The following is a 26,728-nucleotide window of genomic DNA, read 5'->3' as shown; positions in this document are numbered from 1 at the left end:
AGCGAGTTAGAGAGAGAGAGAGAAAGCATTTGGAGAATCTGTGTTTGCATTGAAGAGTTTATATAGGCGGGAAAATGAGAAAGGGACTTTTCGGCATTCAATCGCAGTGGCGGTGCGTGATGTAAAAGGGCTTGTTGGGGGAGGGGGCGGGAGGAAGTGCAAATGAAGGAGGGGGACTAAGGAGTGGACGTCGACGTGTTTCCCACCGTTGGATCCCTCTCAGCTGAATCGCAGCTGGCTTTATAAAAAGTAACAAGCACAGGCGAATCACGCTATGCCTAAATCAAAATTTTGTTATTTCTTTAATTAAAATAAAATAGAAAAAAAAATAAAATAAAGAAGTGATTAAACTGACAAAATAAATAAACTTTAAATATATAAAAATACAAAATTATTGATATAACTAATAATAAATAAAATAAGTATAAGTGCAAATATAGGCTACAATTTCGTGTCTTTCCTTTTTAAACTTTTGGAGTTTTTTTATTATTTTAAATTTATTTATAAAACTTCAATTTGAATGGGTAGCATAAAACATGAATGATATTTATATATCAATCAGTAATAAGCTATTTCTGCATCGCATCGGGGAATGTCTTTCTTCAGTCTCCTTTGATTTTAATTGTGTTTCTCGTAGAAAAGTAATACCCCACGTCCTTGTGAATTAATTTAAAGATAAAAAACTATCTTCTGTTGGTCACAATGTTCTATTCTTAACTCAGACTCCAATTCTTTTTTATTTCATATAGTTTTTAGATCTTCATTTTCATTTATTAATAAATACAAGTTCCCCATATCTAGGGGATGGGAGCTCACCATTAAATTGCTAACCCCACTATTACCCACTTCACATTGTGCTTAATTACTGGCTTCCCACTTCGGCCCTGCGTTCATCATCCCTTTTCCACGCATTCTCTAATAAGGGCTCGGGGAAGTGCACTTACGCTGTAACCTTTTACGCCTTGTATCCAATGTTGTATGCAATATTGGATTTGGAGTTGCTCAACACTTTCTCCAGTGGGACAGCGGAGGGAGGGAATATACATTGTACTTGTATTTTCTTAAACCTAACAAGTGACAAATAATTTGATGATGGAAGAAATTAAATCAGCATCAGCTGTGAAGGAGACGACAGAAAGATCAAACACAACAAACCGACTCCGATCAGTCTCATCTCTGAGGAACAGCAAACAAATCAGAGACAAATCTCCCAACAAACAATACAGCATAACAATAACAAGCCTAAAAACACATGAAAAACTAGCAACGACACCAACAATCCAACAGACTCTACATAGCTCAAACTGCACATTCGAATACACGCACATTAATTATATATATGTATATAGACTAAGCTAGCTCTTGGTTTGGCCTCACGACTCATGGCTCCTTTGCTTGATTATGGTGGCCGTGGCCTGGGAGTTTCTCCTTGATCCTTTCCATGACGCCTTTCTTCTCGTGCTCTGGTGCCTGCCCAGGGACGGTGGTCGACGATTTGCTCGCCGCTGTAGTAGTGGCTGGTGTGCTGTGTGCGGCCTCCTCACCCTTGTCTTTGTGCTTACCTCCCCCAAAAGTCTCCTTGATTTTCTCTTTCAGCCCCTTCTTCTTCCTTCTTCCTCCTTGCCCATCATCCTCCGACTATATATGTTATCAATCATCACAAAAACTCGGATCAATTTTAAGTCGTCTCATAATTCAAAAACAAGACGCAGACAATATTTCATGTATAAACAAAAGATATCTCAGTAATTCATTCATAACAGAACTAACCGAACTAGAGCTAGAGCTCGAGCTGCCGGAGCGACGAAGTTGTTCTTGCTGCTGCTGCTGCGGCGGGGGGGGGGGGCTCTGAGGCTCCACAGCCGCCGTCTGCCCCGTGGTGGCGACACCGGTGATGTGCACGGGGTTGCCGTACTCATCAGTCAATTTAACCGGATTCCCATACTGATCTGCCAGCTGAATAGGATTCCCATGCTCATCGCGTAAATCCGCCATTACTAGCTCGTTTCCTTCAGAAACGAAATCGACAAGCACTAATTTCACTAGAATCAGAATGTTCCGGGAACGATAGAGCTTAAAGTGAAAACATCAAGGGAGTTTGTGAATGTTGAGAATTGAGAAATTGTTTTGGGTGTTTATTTAAATTGAGAGAATTGAAGACGGTGGGAGAAGGCATTTTTCTGCATGTTGATGAGGTGGTCACACGTGTTGAAGAAGGTGGCTGGGGATTTACATGAAGTGTAGAGCTGCCACGTAAGTGAAATAAGGGCACGTAGGCTCTCAACCAACCAAAGGGGCTGCGGGTTGGGATGAGCTGCTTCTAACTCACAGAAACATGAAATGAGCTGGTGTAAAGATCATCCGTTTTTCAGTTTGTTACACTGCTATTACGTTTCTGATAGATTTACAGCACGCCGCGCGTATAAACCATATATCTTTTCATATTGTGCCAGCTTTCTCCACCAACTCTACCGATAAACATTTTAAAATCACTGCGGTGTGATGGACTTTTCCATAGTCAGATATATTTTTAAACAAGTTTTAATTGGGTTCATTTTTTAATTCAGATTCAGCTCATAAATAAAGCCTAAATAAGGTTGATATCAGACCTCGATGTGCCCGTTTTATAAAAAATTATTATTACCTTCTAAAATTTCATACAATTATAAATATTTTTTTATTTTATTTTTTTTAAAAAAATTACTATTACCTCTCCTGAGATTTGACATATAAATACCTTCTTATTGTTTGAAAAATTATAAATATCACCCTCAAATAGAAAAATAATATGTAGCTCCGGGACGGTGAAATGGACATTTTTATTTTACCCTATTGAATTTTTTTAACATAAAAAAAAGATATATTTAAAAAATATAAAATAAAATTGAGAATGCATAAAATAAGTAATTTATAAAAAATATTAGTTCATAAAAATATTTTAAAAAATTATGAAATATATATAATTATAATTTACAATCTAAAAGAATATTTTGATCAATTCACCATAAAAATTGGATGAAAACATAAATAAGCTCGTTGTTACACTCTCGTTACAATAAAGTAACATTTGAAAATTTACATATAACGAGGAGGCATTTGCATATATGTCAAACCTTAAGAGAGATGGTTGTAATTAACCCAATTTTTATGAAATTAGAATATTTTTTTTTAAATAATTTTAATAATTATCTTATGAAATAAATAAATAATTAATCAAATCAGACAAAAAAATTATAAACTGGAAAAGAATAGTTAAAACTATATAATAATTTGACTAACAAATTATAGTAATAAATCGGTAAAGAACTTAAAATCAACTTTAAAAAAACAAACTAAAGAGTATTGATGTAATAAAAATTTAAAAGTATAACAATAAAGATAAAAAAAAATAGAATTTCAAAAATATAAAAACTGTCAGAATAGTTAAATTAAAAAATAAAGTAAAAATTATATACCATTCGATATTAAAAGCTTAGCAACTCAAGATCAGGTGGTCCTAAGTGATTGGATTGAGTGAGCCGACCAGCCCAAAACTAACTTGGCCCCAAACAAGCTTAAACTGGACTTTTTCACTTTTTTATTAAATCAATCACGTCCTAACCGGATTAGCCCAGCCGGCCCGAGGTGTATATGATAATAATTTATAGGATAACTTAAAACGAATTTTTATCAAATTTGACAAAACTATAAATATTTCTCATAATTTAAATATTACAAATACCATCATAATATTTAATGAAATTATGAAACTCTTAAAGGAAGGTTTGAGATTGTCAATTTTCGTCTTTCTGTATTTTATTTTTTCAAAAAAAAAAACTAAAAAATTGCAAAAAAAAAATCAAATGGAGTGAATGAAAATAACGAAAAAATATAAAAAAATCCTATTAGTTCATAAAAAAACTCAAAATAATTAAATTTATAATTCATGATCCACAAAATATTTTGATTAGTACATCACAAAAAATATATAAGAATTTAAAAAACTCTAACAAATTGAACTAATTGGCGGACCATTGTTAAAAATCAAGCAAATTGGGTGGTTTTCCAAATAGTATGCCAAACTTCAAAACAACTCACCCTAATTTATAAGCTGCTGTGCATGTACGGTACGAGAAAAACTTCAAGCACACAGTGCCTACACGCAGGCCAGCTGGGTGATTTCATTTCATGAGCTTAAACAGGAAAAACACCACTTACCATTATACAAGCCAAAGCATACAGTCACATAATTCCAATTCCTACTACTTTCCTTTTTTCTATATAATAACAATGAATTGAAACTCCATCAAGTATTACCCCCACTCTTTACAGTGTCTGTCTGCAGTAGCTATCCTACATCTGGCTGCATTTTCTTGGTGAAGATGCTGATGACTTCTCTCCCACTTCATTGTACACTGTCCAATACAGAGACAAAGCCGAGATAGCCAATCGCAGTATTGAGTCTACAAAAATTCAGGACACGCATCACAAAGAGAATATATTGGCCTTCAAAAAGGTCAATAAATAATATTCAGTTTGCTCTGAGAGCTGAGATGGAACTTACCTGAATCCATGGAGGAAGCTCAGTTCTTGCTAGATCTTGCCCAGAAAAAGCCCCTTCTCGGAGTAGGTTGATTATCAGATGTCGATCTACTCGTTTTTGAGCCAAATGAGAAGTGTCGTCTCAGAAACGGCTTTGCTATTGAGGTCTTCATGCTTGAACTTGAGCTCATCCTGGGACTCCTTCCTTCAACTCCACTGCTTTTATGATGATCAAACATAATATCACTACTGAGGTCACTGTCAACAACACGCTTCCTAGATCGTTTCCTGGCTTTTGAATCCAGTTCAGCTTTCAATGCCTTTTCGGACATCTTCACAGCCCGTTTCTCCCCGAAAGTACAAACTGGGCAAGCAGGATCGTACTTGTTGATTTCAGGAGTCATATACTCCAAGCATTCCGCGTGGTAGACATGTCCACAAGTTAAAACAGAAACCACAGCAAGTTCACTAGTGGATATTATTTTCTGGCTGCTCCATCCCCATGAAGATCTCTCAGTTAAAACCTTCGTACAAATACCACAAGTTTGGAGATCAAAAGAAGGAGATCCTGAATTACGCCCACTAGATCTTGTAATTTTGTCCCGGCTGAATCCTGATGTTTCACTATCAAAAGACCACCTCTCTCTCCGAGTAGTCATGAGCTCGGAGAAGCCAGGGATTGACCAACTGTCTGAAGATCCACCATTGGAGCCCCTCGTCGATTCATTGCACCAAGCAGGGGGAAGAAACAAAGATGGCTCTTCAGATATTGAGATTGTTGGTGACTTGTACTCTGGAATCCTGCTATCGGAGACTTGTCGTAATAACCGATGTCCTGGAGAACGGTGATGCCATCTTGAAGGAGTCGAGTTTGGAGGAAGCAGGTGGCTTTGGGAAGACAGTGGCGATGCTGATATAGATGAAACTGAAGGAAGGTAAGGAGAGAGCTTTATTGGGGATGGATATGAAACAGATGGCGAGTCGGATGGCTCCTTCACCTGATTAGTAACAGCAAAAACAAAACAAAAATAATGTGAACTTCAGAAGAGAATCTCAAGCTACATATTTGCTTGTTTACATGGTCTAAAAGAAATCAACTGACTTTATCTATACTCTCCACATACCTCTCCAATATTCTGTGAAATAGCTTGATCTGCAACAAAGAATATAAATAAGTATACAAGTATTGAAGATATCTAACACAGAACCAAAGAAAATAAAGAAGTAGATACTTGGATCACCAGTATTTCTTACAATTTTGCTCGAAGTGATAATCAATCTGATAGATAAAGGAGCATATTAACAAACAATTATTTCCTACCAAAGAATGAACTCAAGCCCTAATGATCAGTGAAAAACTGACAGTTACACCAAAGATTTACATTATCAAATGTGGACATGCAACCGCCTAAGTACAAAGATTGCACATACTGTCTAGACTTATATCTTATCCTAATGCGCCTAGCCCTGGCTTCCTTTTTCTCTCTGACACACACACACATACTGATTCTAAAATTATTGCATAACATCACATATTTCTCTAGCTTCTTTTTTACACAAGTAAATAATCTTTGTAATATATTTTCTGATTCTGTTTATCTCAGCATCTACCAAGTAATACTACAGCTGTGCCTGAAAAATGCCCATCTTAGTACAAAGATAATTCTTAATCTTTTCTTTAAACATGTGAATTACCTAACAAGTTGCAGATACAAGTGTCCCTTGACACTACAGCAGATGACCTAGAATAGAGAGGATGTTTTCCACTTCATCATCATGATGACTGAGTTGAACAGGAGTTCAGTAATAAAGAATTGCCATTTGAAGAAGTTACTTCCAATCACCTTACTTCATATTTTGTAAAACATTTAAAATAAGAAGATAGGAACCACCATATAGTGATTACCAGATGATGGAAGCCTTAAAATTCCATCATTTCCTTCAGAAAGAGGGGACTTTTGCCACGCAAGTGATCGGAAACTATCTAATGGACTACCATCCTCAGAAGCAAATGCATTTTCAACAGTGGTTCCAGATTTGACTTCCATTCGATCGTTTCCACAACCTCCATTATGTAACCAATTTGCAGGTGTCTCTTCCCCAGCTACTCTTACACGATTATCCCATCGAAAGCTCCAAGTTGGTGAATAGCGGGCATGCCTCTGCAAAGTTTCGCCTGGTGATCCACTTGTTATAGTTCTATCCTTAGCGGCAACACAACAAGCAGCTCCCATTGTTTCTCACACTGGCCAAAAATGTGATAACTATAGCTAATTGCTTTTACATCAGTGAACTCCAAAAAGTGAACGTGAACGAGACCAATAGATCAAAATTAACCTGCAATTGTAATGTAAAATCAGCTATCATCAACAACAAATTAAGAAGTCGTGAATGCTGGTACTCCTTATTCCATCTGTTTTTAGCCACTATGTAATACAACATAGCAGATCCCCTTTAATTTCTTAGAAATAAAGTAGTAATCTAACATTCAAAGCCTTAAGAATGCACAATCCCAACAAAAGTTTCAACTCTTTTATGCCACAAATAAGCATGAATTATACTAATCATAATTTCCTCTAGATGCTTACCACCACAGAATTGAGAATAACCCTTTACGACACAATCATCACAAGATGTGACAAGTAAAAAGGGAAGCACTCTAAGAATACATTTATTAATTAAAAATTCTCAAAAATCTATGTTTCCACTGGGAATAAGCAAATTCCACAACTGATTTTTTTTCCCCACAGCAACAAACCCCGCTAAAATGAAAATAAGGACCCAACAATTGAATCAACAATCAACTAAATCAGAATCACCACACAATTCCTATTACATATTCAGTCTTACTAAAACCACACCTCCAACAACTCGGCTTAGGACACGTCATTCTTGACGATTTAATATAACAGTTCACCCATTCTGGAACAGCTATTCCAAAAATTAGACAAAAAGTACAAGAACCCGAAGGCGTACAAATTCCCGAAAGAGTTTCAAAGTGAACAATACCTAAACTGATAAACTTTATATTGGTTAAAAATAGGGGAAACTAACACTCGAGTTTCAAGTGCTAATTTTGGAAGAGAAGACTAATAAAAACACTAAAAACACGACGAGTCCCGCACTGCGCAGGTCAATAGAGATCCGAAACTCATGCCTAAACAACTGAAAATCAAAGTCAAAATACTCTGGCATTATATTTACCATCTAATCCATATAATTTTAATTTTCACCTCCTCTTAACACATTTTTTCGAGGAAAACAAACAAACAAAAGAAAAACAAATCCGCATACTTCACAGTAACTGCAAAATAAAAATTTAAAAAGAAAGAAAGAAAGGAAACTGCATCTCCTTATAGAAACAAACAAACTTACGCGATCGAAGGGTACCTTTTCACCGCTCACGAACCCTAGACAAAAAGAGGAGAGAGAGACTTCGTAAGTGTATGTTGAGAGTCAGTAACTTATATAAATTACATATGCATTTAAGTATACTAAAATAACATATACAATCTGTGTATGTAGGGAGGGGGGGGGGGGAGAGAGCGAGAGACGTGGAAAGTAGAGAGAGAAAAGGTTCTTATTCTTGTTCGTCGACAGTACTTATAAGTAATTTTCAGGCAGGAAAGGAGGAGAAGACATTTATTTGACGACGTTAGTTGGCGCTGCGTTGCCGAGGGGGGGGGGAGAGAGAGCGAGAGACGTGGAAAGTAGAGAGAGAAAAGGTTCTTATTCTTGTTCGTCGACAGTACTTATAAGTAATTTTCAGGCAGGAAAGGAGGAGAAGACATTTATTTGACGACGTTAGTTGGCGCTGCGTTGCCAGTCCACGTTTCCAGACGGCGGTGGTTGCAGGTAACGGCGTCAATGTTTCACATATCGTCAGCACGCGTCTCTTTTGGAAGGCTATCATCATTATTATTTTAAGTTCCAAGTACAAATTTTAATGCCTATTTTCTAAAATTGGCTGCTGAGACAATATTTGTGCTGTTGAATTGTACGTTACTGTATTGGAAGTGGTACATTATGGACCTCCCTTGACTTCTTTTTGCACTATGGTGACTGGTTTCTTCTGGGGTACGCGGAGTGCGCACTACGCATTCTATGCTTTTCCACGCCACACGTAAGTATCATGAAATTATTTTGGGTAAATTCGAATAAAGTGCTATTTTACAATTCTACCTATTATTCATATCACATAAATAATATAATACTTCTAAATAAATTAAATTAAACAGCGATAAAATAGTTAATTCGCGTGTACAATTGTCTCAAATTTTCAAAATCAAGTACCCCTATCATTATTGAAAGTTTGGGAAATTTGAAGTTTTGCTTTGACACGATGGAATTAGAAAATAAATGCAGTTGTTGCTCAAGTATCGAGATTCGTACGTATGATAAAACTTAAATTTATGATATCATATTTATTTACGACACGTTAATTTTAATCTTGATTTGGATTGAATATTCAAAATAATTGAAAATAACCTATTCATGTCGTGAACGTTGTTTCACAATTTGTCCTATAATGAGTAAGGAAAATTGTTATGAATAAAGCAATAAGTCGTGATTCTAACACCAAGATACATGGTTTCTTCTACTGGAAATAGAAATAGAGGGTGGTATGTTCATTGTTTCTCAGAAGCAAAAGCGGAGCATGTGTTGCTATGCAAGTAAGTCTTTTTTTTTAGAAATAATGATAAATAGATGGAACAAATGAACGGCATATTGCACTCTCAATTTGGCGAAGAAAACCAAGGAAAGCGCTTCCATGGTCCCAATTCCCAGAACAAGAGGTTTTTAGGGATTTGGGCCCCATTATGGCCCATCTAGTGGGATGTCTGAGCCCAATAAGTTGAAGCAGCACTTTGGGGAAAAAAACTAACTGAGATGGGATTAGACGACACCCCCAAATTTCGTTTTGTGTTAAAGGAGAATCGTTTTAAATATTTGTTGATGTAAGAGGACAGAAAGGAAAGAATGCTGTTATGTGTCAGAGAAGCACTGATATCTCCTTTTGCTGAGTAGGATAATTCTTTTTTTTAATTATTATTAAAAAAAGAATTCTCTTATGATTTAAAAAATTATATATATTATTTTTATATTTAATAAAAAAAATTATTATAAATACAATAAATCAGTAATAAGTCAATTAAGAGAAAACATAATTTTGTGTTAATTTTTTTGTTAATATCAACAAATTCAATGAATTTTCACTAAGAAATGAATTTATTTGACTAAAAAATGAATTTATTTGTTAAACAAAAACAAGTATCAAGAGCACTAAATATAATTTTTTTAAATTAAAAGAATTTATGCGTAATTATACCAAACTCACGAAGGACAATTAATTATCCCTATAAAAAAGAAAAATGAGTGAAGTCTTTTTTTTTGCCTTTTCCCTTAATCCTAAGCAAATGCTATGCAGGAATTGGTCATAATATTGGAATAGTTGAGTCTGACATAACACTGTACAAAAGCTCATTTATATTTTACGATATTGCAATACTTCAGACACTCTTTAATATATTAATAATATGTTACTGTAATTTATGAAATGTTATCTTATATATTTACGGTAAGATACACTTTGCTCTCCTAAATTATTCGTCATATAATATTTATTCTCTAAACTAATAAATGTAATACTTACCCCCTTGGTTGGACAAAAATGTCCCTTATGCCTTGAACAATTTTATTATCTTTAATATATTTTAGTATTTTGTACATTAAATTATAATCAAATTATTTGTTAGTTAAATTTTTTATTAAGTAAAAAATTTACATTAAAAATAGAGTATAAAATAATATATATATATAGTAGATACATAATAAATATAATATAACCAACAACTCATATATGCTTCTCAAAAGAAATTGACAAATATATATATGCTTAACCAAAAGTTAAATATTTTTAGAAAAAAATGAATAAATACATTTTATCATATTTTTTAAAGAAAATATATTAAAGAAAACGGATACTTAAATATTCATTTTTATCTAAAAAAATAAATAAATAATAGCTTAATTTTATCACAAAATTAATAAAATCTTTCATAATTTTTTTTGTATATTTATTGTACTCATTTATTAGTTAATTTTGAGTTTGTAAAAAGAATAAAATTCGAACTATTTAACTCACTAATTATATTTTATTTTATTATAAATAAAAGATACTTTTTCCAATGAAAATATTTTTAATTAAACTTAAAATGCAAAATTACTAAAAATAAATAAATTTTTTGAACTAAATATATATATAATATAATATAAGAACAATATTGTCTAAAAAATTAATTGTGGGGAGTAAGTGCTACATTTGTTAGTTTAGAAAGGTAATTATTAAATGACGAAAAGTTCAATGGGACAAAATGTATTTAAGCCTACATTTTAATCCGTGTAAACTTTATAATGTCATAGGTGTTTTTCTTATCTTATCTTCCACACAAATCTCTATCAACTGATTTCCTACACAAGATTTACATCACATAACTTTGCTAAATGGAAATTGAAACTTAACTTCCCCAAAATATAACATTAGCAGAATACATATTCATATATAGTTACTACAAACGTACCGGCCGCGGCTCATATCTTACATATAAAACATACTCTATTATACAAAGACTAACCATATTGATTCCTATTCATGCATAGACATATACTACGGAAAAATGATTACAACATTTTTCCTCACATACATTATTCTTATTCATATATATAAATATATATATAACACTATGTATACGGTACTCCTCAAGCTGACGATCCATATGTAATAGCTATGACGACTTCAGTTGGGAATAAGTTTGAAAGGAGGCTTGACGAGTGCAGGCGCAGGATCATATCTTCCATAATCGTTTGTTTTCACTTTAAGCAGTCTTTCATGAATCTCACTCACTTCGTCGTGGGGTAATGGATCCCATGATCCTATTTCCTGCCCAGAAATTCAGACATATATGTGTTTTGCTGCACTTGATTAACAACAAAGAACATATACATATACCCATAATATTTATTAATCAATCTCAAATTAATTTGCATGCATATATACATATTAGATCAGATATAGCGTGCAAATACTTGTATTTTCCTCTGATGTAATCAAATTATTGTGCCTAAATAAGTTGCATATTATGTGAGTAACAGACATGCAAGCAGGGAAAAGAGAAAAAGGAAAAAGAAAAGAAACACGCATCATGATCAACAGATCAAAATTAATTCATTACAGTTTGGTTTTAAATTTTGTTCGAATAAAAACAATAATATGATAAGTATGATTAAAGTTTTTTGCATCTATTAATCCCAAAACAACTTTTAATTATATTATAAGAGGAGATTATAGTTAAAGATGTTGAACCACAACAAAGAGTTTATTCCTAGGAAGATGCATGTAACGGTCAGTCATCAGTTTCAACTTGTGTGGAAAATAGAGGCCAAGCACGAAAGGTTGTCAAAGTTGTACATTGTAAAGCAAAATTTCTCCTGTTACCAATTTAACATCAGGTAGAGAGAGATATATATACATACCTCGCTCTCAGTAATACTCACTCTGTTCGACTCCACGGATTTAGGCACTCGGCCTGCATGAAAATTTTCAGCAAAGAAAATGTAAGAAACACATCTTTAGATAAAGCCATTTTCATGCATATTACATCCTAAATACATGGATTTTAACACCTCAAAAAAAGACTAGCCGTAACGTCAATGACAAACTCATTAGACTCCCTTAGCTTAGGAAGCCATGCATGGTATATTACTGCATTTTAGTAGCATTTAATATATATTCGAGCAAATAAAGACTAATGGAAACAAAAGGGCTTCATCTATATATATATATATATTTCACAATCGAGGAATTGATCGATCACCAAAATCTACCTGCAAAAGAAGTCGAGAAAAGAGCAGCAGAAACGAGGAGGAAAAGAAGGCCAATCTTCTTGATGAGAAGAATCAAGTCCATGTGGTTCTTCTTGATAAAACTTTACGTTTTCACAAAGGCAGAAGAGGGTTCTTAGCTTTTTGGCTGTTCACTATGAAAGCAAATAAACACAAAGAGAGAGATAGTGCAGTGCAGTCCTTTGTATATTGTTGCAGAGATCATAAACAAAGCATTCGGGATAAACTGGAAAACCATATTCTAATATAAAGAAGCGCATTTTCAAGCTTTATTAGTTTAAGAATTCAAAAACATAAAGTTGAGGGACAGCATTTTATCGTTGTTGGGGCACTAAGTCTATGCAGTTAGTGGATAAAAATGCATTAACTAATGCAAAACACTGAGTGCACACAAATGGAACGGAGCCCTAAATCTTCATCATCAAATCATATCATCTACACTGCCCCTCATAGTAAGTAAATGAAAATGAGGCATTAACTATAGCAACATTGAAAAATGGAATTAATATTCAAATTTGTATAAAAGTAAGATGGGCTACCTAATTCACCAGTAATGTTTTTGTCCAAGTTAAATATAAATGGAAAAAAGCTGAGATTAAAGTCAATAGATGAACATATATGCTAATAATGAAGGGTTTCATCACCATAGATACATGTGCATGAGAATATTTAACATTAGATAAATTTTACATTTTAATGCAAATTGGTTTAGCTTAAGTTTATTACATAACTGTGGTGAATATTGCGCCAAGAAAAGATCATTTAATATGGGTTTCATGAGTATACATGCACTCTAAGGAAAGAGTTGTCTGCTTCACTAAGTTTTTTATATCATACAAAAGCTGAAAAAAGAATAATAATAGTCACAATATGAGATTATATAAGAAGAAGAAGAACAGAGGGCCATAAGTGTCATTTGGTGTGGTTTGTAGACAAATTAGGTTGGGCTAAAAATAGCTTTTGTGGAGGTGTAGTGCTTTCAATCATCCAAAACGACAAAGACAATGCACCAAACACCACTCAAAAGGAGGATGGTGGGGAGTAAAGATCAGAAGCACTATCACCCTTTTAATTAATTAATTTTTCCTTTACTTTTCTTTTTCGAAAAGTGGTGTTAGGACAGCTCCCCGTTATCCAAGTAAACCATATTTCTAAAGAAGACCTAGTAAACCCATTATCTCCATTCAACTTCGACAATTATTGGTTCATGAGTTGACATCTTTCAAAACACGCTTTTTTCTTTTTTCCTTGCATGAAAATAGTTGTGAGCTGTCGGGATATTAGTATAGCAGAAGCATATCAACAGGGTTCTGTTTCCATGCAATTCCTCCCACTATACTTCTCGAGAATGAATCTTAATTTAATCTAGACAAATAGCTTTACTTTACTTTTTCTAATGAATTGATTGAATAAATTATGGCACCTAATATCATTTAACCACAAATTAAATAAAATTATTCACAGGGATGATTGCTAAGTAATTTAATCTCACTGAAGATCTCCTCTTTAATCTTTTCAATTTAGTGAAGCATCGAAACACAAGAAATAAGTCCTTGTAATTATATTAAAATTATTTACTAATTGCATATGTTAATAAAAAAATGAATGAAACTGTTATAAAATGAGATAAACATCCGTTTTATGGAGTCTCAAACCCAGTACCTCGTAATTCTAGATTCTTCAAATTTGTTGTTTTAGTGGCCGCACGGCTTTCCTGAATGTGTAAATTGACTTGAATGTGTTTGGAGTCATCACTTGGAGGAGACATGTAATTTAGTGGAACTACAATTAGCAATTCACTTGGAACAGAGCATCAATGTCCACCGTAAATTAAGCATCATTACTAATTAAGAGATTTATGACTCCTCGACCTGCTTGTCGATGCCATTCATGTGAGTCTACTACTCACATGGACTATCAGCCATTGAATCATACACGACGAAATCATAATTTGTTGATCCAAGAGCTCACACAGTTAATGTAGGGTACGAATACCTACATAGATGGTATCGAATTTTCTCCAGCTTAGAACTCGACAGGCATTCTCAACATTAAGCCATCAACAGTAATCATATGTCAAATTGAGTGAGATGAAGTTAAACTGAGATCCTGCCCAGGAAAAAATATATATTCTAATATGCTGGAATTTTGTCTTTTTCACGGTCTACAGGAGCTAGGAAATATGTGAAGCATTATAAGGTGATATAAAGAACCCTTAGAGCCTATTAGCCACATAAAACAAGAAATAAACTGATCCTGAGTTCCAATATCAGCATTAAGCAACCTCAGTTTTAAGAAGAGCACCAACAATGCAGTTAATGCTTCAGGGGATAGGCTGTTTATATCAAGGATAAATGACAATAACAACATAATTTCAACAAATATTCACCTTAACCTGAGCAGCCAAATATATTCTCTTTGCTCTGGAGGACAGTTTCCTACAGCAGGAAGAAAGAGAACATTTTAAGGTCAGATTTATGATAAATATAAACAAAACAAGAGCGACCAGTAAGCTTACTTGGAAAATAGCACCGAGTTTTTTCAATCCATGGGCCCGTAGCCTGAGAGTGTCCTTGGAAGCACTGGAATCTTTGAGAACCTGATGGTCAGAAAATACAAGATGTTGACAAAAATTCAAAATGCGGAAGTATGCGTTACAAATAGATTGAGGCCGATTGTCAAGAATCTTATGGATCTTGGAAAAAAAAGATCAGGCAGAATCTTTGGTGGAAAATGAACATGGCATTATATCATGGAAGGAAATCAATGAGCCACTGTATCAATGAGGATGAGCCAAGACTATTGCTAAACTTACCGCTTGACATACATGAGATACAGTCATTTCAATATCTGCTACATTCATTAGCCAGAAAGAGTGAAAAATTGCGTCTTTTAGTTCTTCAACCATTTTCATCGTGTTCTCATCCTTAATCTCTTCTACACTAAACCTCCTCCATTCCTCTCGTAGTTGAATATAGATAATAGCAGCTGATATGATAACAGAAACAAGGTTACGATTCATCTAAAAGGTTAAATGAATGGACAGAATGTAAAACCGAAGCTTGTGCAGGTATTGGGACCTTGAGCAGCTGCAGACTGCGTACTTCTTTTGTGTGTTTTATCCCGAAACCATTCTGCTAGAAATGGAACCCTCAAGTAGCGCTTCCCCTTTCCAATTTCTTTTGCAGCTTGCCTTGTGTAGATGTATCCAATAGTATGCAACATGGCCTTACCGAAAGCTGGAAAATAACGTTAAATGAGTGTATACTTCCCTTTGCAACTTTGTTCCACTTTTATTTTTGTGCCAATTTATGTCCCCGAAATGAAAGTCATATGAATTCTTTGAATTTTTACTTCTATGATTGCTAATGTCCAGGTGCATAATTTCAAGAATTATACTGGTATTAGTTATAATTTAATTTTACATAGACTGGCAACTCCAGCAGGCAGCGGCCAGAAAGTTCAGTTTTCCAAAAGTAATAAATTGGGGCTCCTTGGGTATACAGATATTACCCTGCTAAAAGAGGATTCTCAGGGAATTATTTCATCATTATCTTTCCAAGAAGAAAATATTTTCAGGAATTAACAACATATTCAAAAAAGAATGCAGCAAGAGCGCATACCAGCTTGAGAAAGACGTTTTGCTTCTAATTTTGCAGATTCTACAAAATCATCTTTTTGACCTGTAACGTATTGTTCAAGACGATTTTTCAGCACTTTTTGAAGTTTCTCTTCCCTTTCTTCTTGCAATGCCTTCACGTAAAGAGACGAAAAGGCTAAGTGGAGCACTGCATACAAAATCATTTCAGAAATTTACAGAAAGTATCAAGTAAACCTTCATTAACTTCTCAAGCTTCGGTTTTTGAACTTCAAGGGGTAAGTCGGGATCAAATTCAGAGGGTGGTGAAGAAAGCAATGAAAGCTGTCCGACATAATTCTCAAAAATTTCATTTCCAAACATCATTCCGAACAGAACTGTAGGATCAACCATAGTATCCCTAAAATCAGAAAGAATAAGATCAGTCATATTTTTCCTGTTTTGCCTTGGTGTCAGTTAGAATGATGTGAAAGGAAAAGCTGCAGTAAGTTTTTTGTAGTGCAACAACAATCAATGTCCTAGCGGTCAGTAATTTGTATAGTTTATGTTATTTAAGTTGCTAGGTGTGACCTGAATATTGGAATTACTAGGAAAATAGTTGTACAGAGGTTTCCGCCCTTCAAGTTTAGATACACTGCACAATTTTGATCCCATCTTTCCTGGTTTTATGAGTTTTGGCTAAGTTTTTTGGGCATCATTCAATTAAATAGATTAAAAAAGGAATGAGAATTTCAAATGAACTGCATCAGTCCTGTCCCAACTCAATTCGCACCAACCTCAACATATTAGCCGGCCAAGTTGGGGTTCTCTTAAGTTGGAATCTTACAAGGAATCCCAAAAGATAACTAACAGGCGTGTTTTTGGCATTGAAGGAATATATGTAAAAACTTGCAGACTTGACCTAGCTTCCACAATATATTTACATATGCCCATGTCCGTGTTATTTTACTTACTTCATTACTTCCTCTTTCCCATACTTGTCATATACTTCACGATTTTCAGGGTCACTTAATACCTGATAAGCCTCTCCTAGTACCTGCATACAGGAATCTCAACAAAAAGGATTAGTGATTTTAGAAAACAAATATGGGATGGAGAAAGGCAATCTGTACATGTCCTACTCAAGAGTTCCAAAACAAAAGGAAAGGTAATGCAAATTATAAACTTGATCTCCCGAGTCTTAGACATCAGCAATATCAACTCATTTGCAAATTTAATTTTCATTTGAGAAATTCAGAACATTACAACATAAAGTGTTTACTATTTGTTTTTTTTTTTTCTTTCTTTTTGTAATAGAAAAGAAACAATGAAAGTTGGTTACAGGGTTTCGAGAGGTGAGCCAGGGCAGGGCACTATTCCTAAGGGAGGTGAGAGTTTTTAGATCCTTTAAACAGCAAACAAGCATATGAGAAAATGTTTTCTCGTGTCTCAAACTGAATACTCATAACTCAGTGGCCTATCAGAAAGCTCACCATTAGCATCTGAGTTTCATGTAAAGCTTGCATTTGTAACAAGCTCACAGTTAGCAGCTTATACCAGTTGTTTTGGAACTACCAATTTTTAGTTCAATGTCCTGCTATGTGAATCACTTCATCTAATAATCAGGATGCCATGACCAGTAAAATCCAATATAAAATAGCAATCCATACAATGCTCAGAGAAGTAGACATGTAGCTTACCTGGAAATCTTGAGCAGCAGCCTCTGGATCTCCATGGTTTTTATCAGGGTGTACAAGTTTTGCCTAGGAACAAAAGCACGAAACAACACTAACAATTCTCAAACATTTCAACATTGTTATAAAGGATTTCTCTGTCAATCTCAAGTTAGTAAAATACCAACACTATATCGAAAAGGAAGGCATCAAGCCAAAATACTGAATACAATACATTTTAACAAGCAAAAGTGAAACTCATTAGGATTGCAAAACGTAAGATAATCTAATAAATGTCAAGTTGACATTAAAACAAGAAAGAGATCCTTCTGGCAATTCCAAGGTGGGAAACCAAGAAGCCAGAAGTGTGCAGAGATTCAATTATAGTGGGCACACATGTTTGGTGTGTCGGTATGAGAGCCAAACTCACACCACTTGGAATGCCCAGATTGATTTTCACGTATTTACCCAAAATTCAAGACTTGGTATTGGGTTTCACGGAAAACATAAATGACTACAACAATGAAGGATGGATCGGGCACATATTCATATCGTTATGGTCCATTAACATGATGAACTACATTTGCTAATCTAAGCTTACACTCTACATTCCAAGATGTTCACGAACACAAACACATAAATTGAATGAAATAGTGGCAGGTCCTACTCACAATACAATTATACAAACAGAAAGTACGCGATTGGACTGGCAACCAAGCGCTTTGTATTAATTCAATGTGCTCTATGGCGTTCCACAGGCATATCATTGGGAATAAAAATGACACTGATTATATCATTTTCAAAACCTTACCTTATGGTAGTAAGCTTTGTTGATCTCTGCACGAGTGGCATCCACTTCAACTCCTAATATTTTGTAATAAGTTTTGTCCTCGGCCATGTCCATGTGTTACACTCAACTAAGGAAAAAATTTGGAAAAAATAAGGATACAAAACTAAAACACATCATTGTTTATCCAGACATTCCGGAATGCAGGAAACAAGAAAAACTTCTTATTCAAATCAGATTTGGCCTAATCGAACCAATCACACAACAAAGACATACACCTACCGTGTGATTGGTAAGAGTGCCAATCGCGTAACAAATGTGTTATGCTTTTGTGTTGGTTCAGGTCCAATCAGACCGGTCTAGATTAGCATTTCCTAAACACAAGATAAAAAATTCCAACATGCTATACGATTAAACACACACATGCAGGATTATATTTTTTAAGACCCCAGCAAAAGCAAATATATGTCCTCGGCCGAATTCCTTCTCGTTAACAAACAGATGAAAAAGACATCAAAACCACAGACTATGAAAAACATTGGATAAAATAATCACTCAACTTTCACATAAACTCATGCAGGCTCGCAATTTTCCAATACAGTCATAACAACGATGGGAAGGAATATGCAGATCATAAGAAACGCGGAGAGAGAGAGAGGGAGAGAAACTCACGAAATCGATCCCAGGCTGAGGAAAATTGATAGTTTTCCTTGCCCAGAATCCGATTCCTTGAAATTTGTCGTTGGTAAAAAAAAATCCTTTTTTGCGATATCTTCAGTTGGTAGTGCAGTTTTTATACCTGGCCGTTGAAATGATGCAAATAGACTCATCCGCGGAAAAGGAGCCACTATAAAAAAGTATGGGCCAAATGGAAATACTTGGCCCAACTAGAACAAGTTAATGGGCTAACCTTAAAATGACCATAACTGAACCTTGGCAGATGTGGGCCTCATTTTTAAGCACCAATTAAAATTTGTTTAATTAGAAGTAAGAATGTAAATGAATGGAGTTGAGGCGATTCAGAATCAGACTTCGTTATGATTAAAGTCAAAATATTGTGATTATTGAGCTTCATCTGTATATAATAAAACCAACATGTATGTGCATATTTATACGGCCTCCCTCTTATTCTATTTTGTTACGTAAGCCATCATTCAAATAAAAAATAGCTTCAAAAAAATTAATTGTAGGTACTCTTATGAAGTTTTCGTACTTATACGTATGCTTTTTTTAGTTTGAAATTTTACGTTTAATATTTTTTAAATTTGTTTATATTTACGAAAAATCACCGGAGTTACTGTTGTTCACAAAAAAATAATAATAATTTATATTTATCCTGATTGATTTATTATTGATTTAATAGTCAATCGGATATAAATATATATTTTTATAAAATTTTATTGTTAATATCAACAAATTTGATTAATTTTGACCAACGAATAAATTTATTTGTTAGACGTATACAAATACTATGATACTAGATATAATTTTACAAACCACGTAAGTGTAAGGACAAGTATGCCAAATATAAGGGTAATGCAGTGTAATTATAAAAAAAATCTCAAATTTGGATAAGTTTGTGATTGTCTATTTTTTTTAATCAACAGATTTATCATATTTTATTTGATTAATTTTCCTTTATGCCATTCAAATTATGTAAATGCATGATAGTTTATCTTCGCACAGGCTACCATTTGGCTGTGCAGTAGAAGTGTTTGATGAAATCATTGAAAGAAGAAATGGTGGAGAGTTGGAGGTTGCGACTGATTCGCGGGCTCAAGTGTTGGGCCGAAAATACGTAGTAATATTTTGCGGAAGAAGCGGGAAGCAAGTTGCGAGTGTTTGATGGCTTACAAAGTGAGAGAAAAAGGCTATCAACTCGTGTGATACGAAATTAGTAGCATTTTTTGTGGCCCTAAAATTTCCAGAATAATCCTCTTGTTAATACGGTATTGTTGAGGGCGACAGAAGATTCGTTATGAGAAAAAAGAAGAAAAAGGATAAGGATGTTTATTTGCTGTATTGTTTAATATGAACCATGTGATGTCAAGCTGTGTGAGAGAGTCATGGTGGCGCTGCTTTGTGTAATTGGATGCTGGCTGAGTTTGAGAGATTTGTCGTTTGTAACACTGTGCTGGTGAAGTAAGAACAATTCCATGATTCAGCATTATTGCATGCGTAAAGGGATCATTGATCTTGGAAGAATATGTGGCGTCTCTGCTGCATCTCAGCACTTAAGCCAAGATGGTCTCCGAAAGTTGAGAGTTTGCCCTCACCAATCTTGCCAAACATTCTACAGACAGGTCATAAACACCAAGAAACATAAGGTCTCATAGGCTACTAGTTTGCATGGTGTTATTCTCACTATCAGAAAACGATAGCTCTGCGTCAATCCACAGTTAACAAGAAAAATTGTATAAGCAAGTCCTCTTGATGACTGTTTACATTAATTTGCATCAGCATGGAGGATGGAATCTACCTATTGTAGGACTAGTTCAATTTCTGATCAAAGATACAAAACTAAGATTTCTTTCTATTAAGCAGCAGCATAAGGAAAAAGTTTCAGGGCTCTTAAATCAATCAGTGAATAGCATTGCTGAAGATGCACGTTTTAATTAAGCTCCTTTTGCATATTGGAGATTTTTTTGAAGCATCAACATGTCATGTAAACCAGTGGCCTACTCAAGGAGCCGTTCTATGTTGGATACAGCTCAGGTTGTGCTGGGAACAAGGCTCTACAAGTAAATAGTGCAAGTTAGATGCAATAAAGGTGAGGACTCCCCTCTACAATCTTTTACGTTCTGCTATTTCAAGTGAGTGAACTTTCAATAAAATGGTTGCCAAGTTTAGCATCACTACTAGTCCTTCCATTTGATGATATTATGGTCCTACATCTCTGATCTATGTTTTTATCTTATCTCAAACTAGTGATAGGAAAAATTGTGGCTAAGAAAGAAAAGAACCTGATTCTCCCGTTATGTGCGTTTTGAAAAAGAGTTTCTGTTAATATTTCCTTAATTTTTCTGTTTCCATATAAAGAAGTTAGCCAGATGTTTAAATCTTAGCTTTTCCGCATAATGGTGCTCCGAAAGCTGAAATCTACTTCTCAAAAAATGGGAGTGTAACAGATGTCCTTCAGCATTAAAATGCAAAAAGCAAATTGGATATCTGTATTTGGACAATAACTTGAAACTAGTGGGTCAACTTTCTGCAGATTACTCTCGGTCTATTTAGCTTAGGCTTTTGGCTTATTCATTGTTGTAGAAAATGGTACTGTTTCATGCTTCTCTCTTCCTAACTGGAAAGAAAGCAGGTGAATTTGTGAAAAAATTGGTTAAGAGGAAAATGTCACTTTTCATTGCTGGACCGAGTATCAATGTAGCGTTCCTGTTCTGTTATACACACAAATGAATATCAGTATGGCCACATAACATCCATCTGCGGTTGAAGGGGACATCCTAGTTGTTGAATCTAAAGTTAGGGGTTTTGTGTCAAGATTACAATCTTCTACCTCTCTTCCCATTATAATGAGCATATGACAAAAACTCAATAGCAATTAGGAGACAGATAAAAGCAGAGTAGATAGATTAAAAGAATATTATGATCAATGTTAGGTATAAAAGAAGTACCACTATGTCCATTTAGTTGGGCCAGCAACTTCGCTTTCTCTCTTTTTGTATGTATATTTTTTGTTCTTTAAATGATTTATAATGTTGTTTTGAGGAGCAATAGTGGTTCACTGCAACTTTTGACCCCCACAGTCACCCCTCACAAAGAAAAAAAAAAAGGACAAACAAGTAAATAGATCAAACACCCCCAAAATTGTTTGTTCTTTCATGTGGTGAGATTTTTGTTCAACTTAATATTTTTTATCACCGAAGGAGCCATCTCTTATTGCCTTCATGTGAATCATTGAAGAGCATGGCTGGCCACATGCTATCATAATCTCATTAAGAATGTCTATGCTTCGCTTAACTTTTCCTATATAATAAACCTTAGAAAGGAAAGGCATCATAAGGCATTTCAACATCTCTGTTCCCTCTAAATATAAAGAATGTAGTTTTAGAATATAACATATCCAGCTGTCTGTATTTAATTGGTTTGAAATGCTAAAAGTCAAAGGTGAGAACAGAATAAACCCAAAAGGTTTCATAATGCAAGTGCTTGTGGCTAATGAAAGTATGTTTTTGGTCTTATAATTACAATTAGAATTTTCTGACATTATTAATGCAGATACTCGTGTACAAGGACTTTTAGAGATGATAATGGCATTTGCTTAATTTGTGCTATGCCATTGAATTGTTCCATGAGATTTGGATTTATTTCTTCAGAATAATTAATCAACTCCACCAGTTGGCTTACCATCTGTCAACTGATGCCGAAAAAGAAATGACAATGCAATATTTAAAGGCTTGATTTTGTCAAAGGCAAGAAAGAAATTCTAAAGTTATGATAGGGGGTTCTTTTGTAACGAAGAGCTCATTGGCTTGCCTTCAATTCATAAGAACCATGATAATGGGAAAAGATGTTTATCACCTTTTTCTGTATTTTAATCGTTTAATTTCTTTCGTGAACTATTTAATATTATCATAACCAAGACAAAGATGAGAGGTGCATACGTCTGTGGCTGGTTTCCTCAATTCATTCTCGTTATATTTTTAGATGCTGAATAAATATATATATGTATATATAGTTGAAAGTTTAGTTATCAAGTGGAGTAAATAAGAAATTCTTGAGCTTGTAGAGAATATAATATGTCAAACTTATGAATCCGAATAACATTTAAAACAGTCTCCGGTCTATAACTAATCGAACAGATCATAACCATCGATTATACTGAACTAGAATACATATATTTTTTTTCCTGATTAAGTGTGTAGCAAATGACCTTCCCTTCCTTTCCTTTATTTACATGCCTGAAAGTTACATTCACTTTTTACCCTTTAAGAAATCAAGCTTTTGCCCAATTGTGATTATGGGTCTTTGACATGGGAGCCACTCTCATCTTTTCTGTTGCCACCCTTCTTGCAGTTCCACTCCTGCACTCGAATGTTGTTTATTTTTGTCCTAGCACTGATCGTGATGCTATTGTGACTTTGCTTGGGGAAATCCAATAGTGGAAATAGGTTACCAGCAGCATTATTCGTTAATTGACTTTCTTCTTTGCCTCTCTTTCTTGTCTTCTTCTCCAACCCTCCTCATGAGTACACGCTGCACAGGGTTATGTTTGTTTATGAATAATGACAAGGGTGACTTAAGAGTTAAGATTCTTTTCTAAGCTAATGTTCCAAAATGACTATGAAAATCACTGTGTGATGTGCTTGATTGAGAAATTAGTACAGCTTTGATAATTGCTGCATTCATTAAGTGTCTTGTTACTTTAATGACTTCAACAGGTCTAGCCATGCATCTAGGTAAAAGTAAGCAACAGTGTGTTTCCATGCATCATTTGTGAAGCATGGATGATTGATCAGGTTTTGAATTTTTGATAACGAGATATCCTGCAGACACAGTTGAGTTCTTTAAACATGATCAAGATTGCAATAAAGCTTATTCTAGTCTGTACAAAATTTATTCGGGTTTAGAAGTACATATCCTCCCCCCACCCCCCACCCCAACAAACAAATTCTTCGGAGAACACTTCTAACAAGGGCATTTTAGTAAGTTTACATGGAAGAATGCTTTGGTTGGTATATGTGATAATTGACTGCCTTACATAGTACTCAAGGCAAAGGTTGGGGAAAGTGAGTAACACATGGGATTGTAGAACTTTGATTTGCAGCACTAGTTTGTGACCATAACATGACAGCCTTTGTCTTTTTATAAATATTTGTTTTTCTTTGCCTAACCAAAAAAAAAAAAAATGCAGTACGAACACACAAGTGGGATGATTTTCTCATTTATTTTATTTTATTTTTCACTAAGCATCTTTGGGGCATTTTGATTTGCTTTGTTTTCTTTTACTTGAAACAGTGGTGCAGCAGATATTGGAATCTAAAGAAACACATATCCTGTTTTCCCCTAAGACACCAAGTTGCAGCCCCATTTTCTCTGTCCTCTTGGCTCTTTTTCCACATGAAAAAAAGTGGTAAAAAATTAAAGTGTGCAGTTACCTTTCATTCATGTACCACAACTGCTTAGTGCTTGTCAATTTTGACATCTGATGGATACTATGTTTTTGCATCAACTCATATCTCCTCTGATCTTGGTCGAAATAAATCTCCATCCACTGAGGTTTGGTACGTCGGATATCTCAATTTAGATTACTTGTTGCGATCTAAATCTGAAATCGGGAGATCATTAGGCTTTCCCCACCAGCGCAATTACAATCCTTCTAATGCATTAATCAATTCAAATTCATACATATTAATGAGATCAAAGAGTGCAGATTTCAGAAACAATTCATACTTATCTATACCAAGTGAAATAACTGTGCAGGCTACTTATAGTAGGGGCATGTGTGTATAGAACCATGTCGTGGAATCCAGTCCGTCCAAGCTAGCTGAGTCTGTGGCTATAATTTCAAGTTAAATAAGTTGAATATTCGAATAAAAGTGCTTGAATCCCTGTAGTAGGAATATTTTATAGTTCTTCAGGGGTATACTTGTCTTTTTGATCAATCTATGCATCATCTTTTCCAGTACTGTAGTTTTGCTGGGAGTTTAATTTACTAGGGGAAATTATTAGTAGCACTAGTATGCTTAATTTCGTGCAAAGATAATTGACCCATTCAATAATTGAACTCCGAAAACTTCCAAGTTGGTAGATTTTCGTACTAATTATGCTCCTACAACCTTATTAAGCACACACTCTAAGATACAACAATGTTGTCTACTTGTAATTAGTAAGGTAACTTTGCCGAAATTGTGACTTGCGTTCCCATGGAAATCAAATGCCCTTCATTGACCCTCAACCTTAAATTAAATACCCACACTATTATGTTTTCTCTCATCACTCAATCACACAAATGTATTCTAGTAAGAATTAAGTCTCATAATTATCTATACTATATAAAAGAATAAAATCTCATTTTTATTTACGAATCGCCTTCTTTTGTCTATTTATCTATACTAATATGATATTTTTACACACAGACGATAATTTGTAAAACAGCGATACCAATGTTGTTGTGTTGATAATATCGCTAACTTAGTTTATTTTATTTATTTATTTTTTTAAATGTAATATGTTGGTGTATATATTTTATTCTTATTTATAATATATTTAAAGTATAAATAATTATTTATTATATGCACCCAGGGACGACATGTCATAACGGCTAATAAGAGATAATTGCAACTCATTTCCTGAGATCTGGTGTAATTATACGTAAAATTCTTGTGATTTAAGAAATTACAATATTATCAACAAATTTCATGAATTTTTACTAACGGGTGGATCTATTTGATAAACGAAAATAAACATAATGGATACTAGCTATAATTTTTCATATCATGGAGGGTTTATGTGTAAATGCACCAAATCTCGTAGAAAGATTGTATAATTATGCATAATTATAAAGTTATAATTTCAAGTTTCACGAAATAATTTTTCTTTATCTATTGTATTTGATTAGTTTTTAAGTGTAAGTGTATTAAATGGTGCAATGAATTGTATGTGTTACGAAAATCACATGCAGAACTCAAATATTTGCCGTCATATTAAAATAATTAAACCTGACAAGAAAACTTGAAAAATACTTTAAAAAAATAAAAATAAAAGATTCCCAGTGTAGAGTGAGAGTCAGATGGCACGAGTTACATCTAACCATATTTTTAGGCAAAAAATTAGAGAAAAAAATAATAATAAAATGAAAGGATGAAGTGAGGAGGTTAATGAGTGTCAGTAATTAATTAGCAAATAAGACTGAGCATGCCTTTTGTACTTGTACTAAAAGAGATTGTCCCCTGCACGTGGGCCGGCCTTGTTCTCTACATTTCCGATCCTCCAAGTAAAATAAATAATATTTACTTACTTTTTTTCTTAACAAAAAAAAAATTAAAAAAGGAAAAACCCAATTACTAGATACATCTGTAAATTATTTTTTTATAAATGAATTGGCAATTTATCTCTCTCTACGTGTTTCTTAAAATAAAATAATTTATTTTTTTATTTAAAAATTACAGAGGGATAAATTGTTAATTTTTTATAAAAAATAATTTAATTATTTAAAAAATCAATAAAAAATAAATTGCATTAAATCTAAAAATAAAATACCAATTACCAACTACTACTACTCATAACGAGTTTGAATTATAGGGCGTGAAG

At 34.1% G+C, this 26,728-nt stretch overlaps 4 protein-coding genes and 1 long non-coding RNA gene across 6 annotated transcripts; 1 reads left to right on the top strand and 4 right to left on the bottom strand.

Moving 5' to 3' along the window:
* Positions 1,135–2,128, bottom strand: LOC105169671 (late embryogenesis abundant protein). Its single transcript, XM_011090143.1, has 2 exons — positions 1,771–2,128; positions 1,135–1,638 (listed from the first exon to the last, which is right to left on the bottom strand). Exons 1-2 carry the CDS (start codon positions 1,993–1,995, stop codon positions 1,381–1,383), a joined length of 483 nt encoding a protein of 160 aa, XP_011088445.1. The 5' UTR covers positions 1,996–2,128; the 3' UTR covers positions 1,135–1,380.
* On the bottom strand, positions 4,108–8,062 carry LOC105169670. Of its 2 annotated transcripts, none has more exons than XM_011090142.2 (5): positions 7,912–8,062; positions 6,428–6,858; positions 5,646–5,674; positions 4,544–5,519; positions 4,108–4,442 (listed from the first exon to the last, which is right to left on the bottom strand). In XM_011090142.2, exons 2-4 carry the CDS (start codon positions 6,753–6,755, stop codon positions 4,563–4,565), a joined length of 1,314 nt encoding a protein of 437 aa, XP_011088444.1. In that variant the 5' UTR covers positions 6,756–6,858; positions 7,912–8,062; the 3' UTR covers positions 4,108–4,442; positions 4,544–4,562. The 2 variants fall into 2 exon arrangements, with proteins under 2 accessions (XP_011088444.1, XP_011088443.1); XM_011090141.2 differs by having other exon boundaries at positions 7,897–8,055.
* Positions 11,033–12,633, bottom strand: LOC105169668. Its single transcript, XM_011090139.2, has 3 exons — positions 12,406–12,633; positions 12,055–12,107; positions 11,033–11,461 (listed from the first exon to the last, which is right to left on the bottom strand). The coding sequence occupies exons 1-3, from the start codon at positions 12,485–12,487 to the stop codon at positions 11,318–11,320; spliced, it is 279 nt and encodes a 92-aa protein (XP_011088441.1). The 5' UTR covers positions 12,488–12,633; the 3' UTR covers positions 11,033–11,317.
* LOC105169669 (chaperone protein dnaJ 10) lies at positions 12,554–19,263 on the bottom strand. Its single transcript, XM_011090140.2, has 11 exons — positions 19,133–19,263; positions 18,485–18,590; positions 17,701–17,763; positions 16,975–17,057; positions 16,259–16,421; positions 16,047–16,176; positions 15,504–15,662; positions 15,239–15,411; positions 14,942–15,022; positions 14,813–14,861; positions 12,554–14,177 (listed from the first exon to the last, which is right to left on the bottom strand). Exons 2-10 carry the CDS (start codon positions 18,575–18,577, stop codon positions 14,814–14,816), a joined length of 993 nt encoding a protein of 330 aa, XP_011088442.1. The 5' UTR covers positions 18,578–18,590; positions 19,133–19,263; the 3' UTR covers positions 12,554–14,177; position 14,813.
* Positions 20,088–24,820, top strand: LOC110012409. The gene is made up of 2 exons (XR_002287587.1): positions 20,088–21,230; positions 24,434–24,820. It is a non-coding gene; the product is annotated as an uncharacterized LOC110012409 (long non-coding RNA).

The sequence above is a fragment of the Sesamum indicum genome, linkage group LG8, assembly GCF_000512975.1.
Source record: "Sesamum indicum cultivar Zhongzhi No. 13 linkage group LG8, S_indicum_v1.0, whole genome shotgun sequence".
NCBI lineage: Eukaryota > Viridiplantae > Streptophyta > Magnoliopsida > Lamiales > Pedaliaceae > Sesamum > Sesamum indicum.
This window is presented reverse-complemented; position numbering and strand designations above follow the sequence as displayed.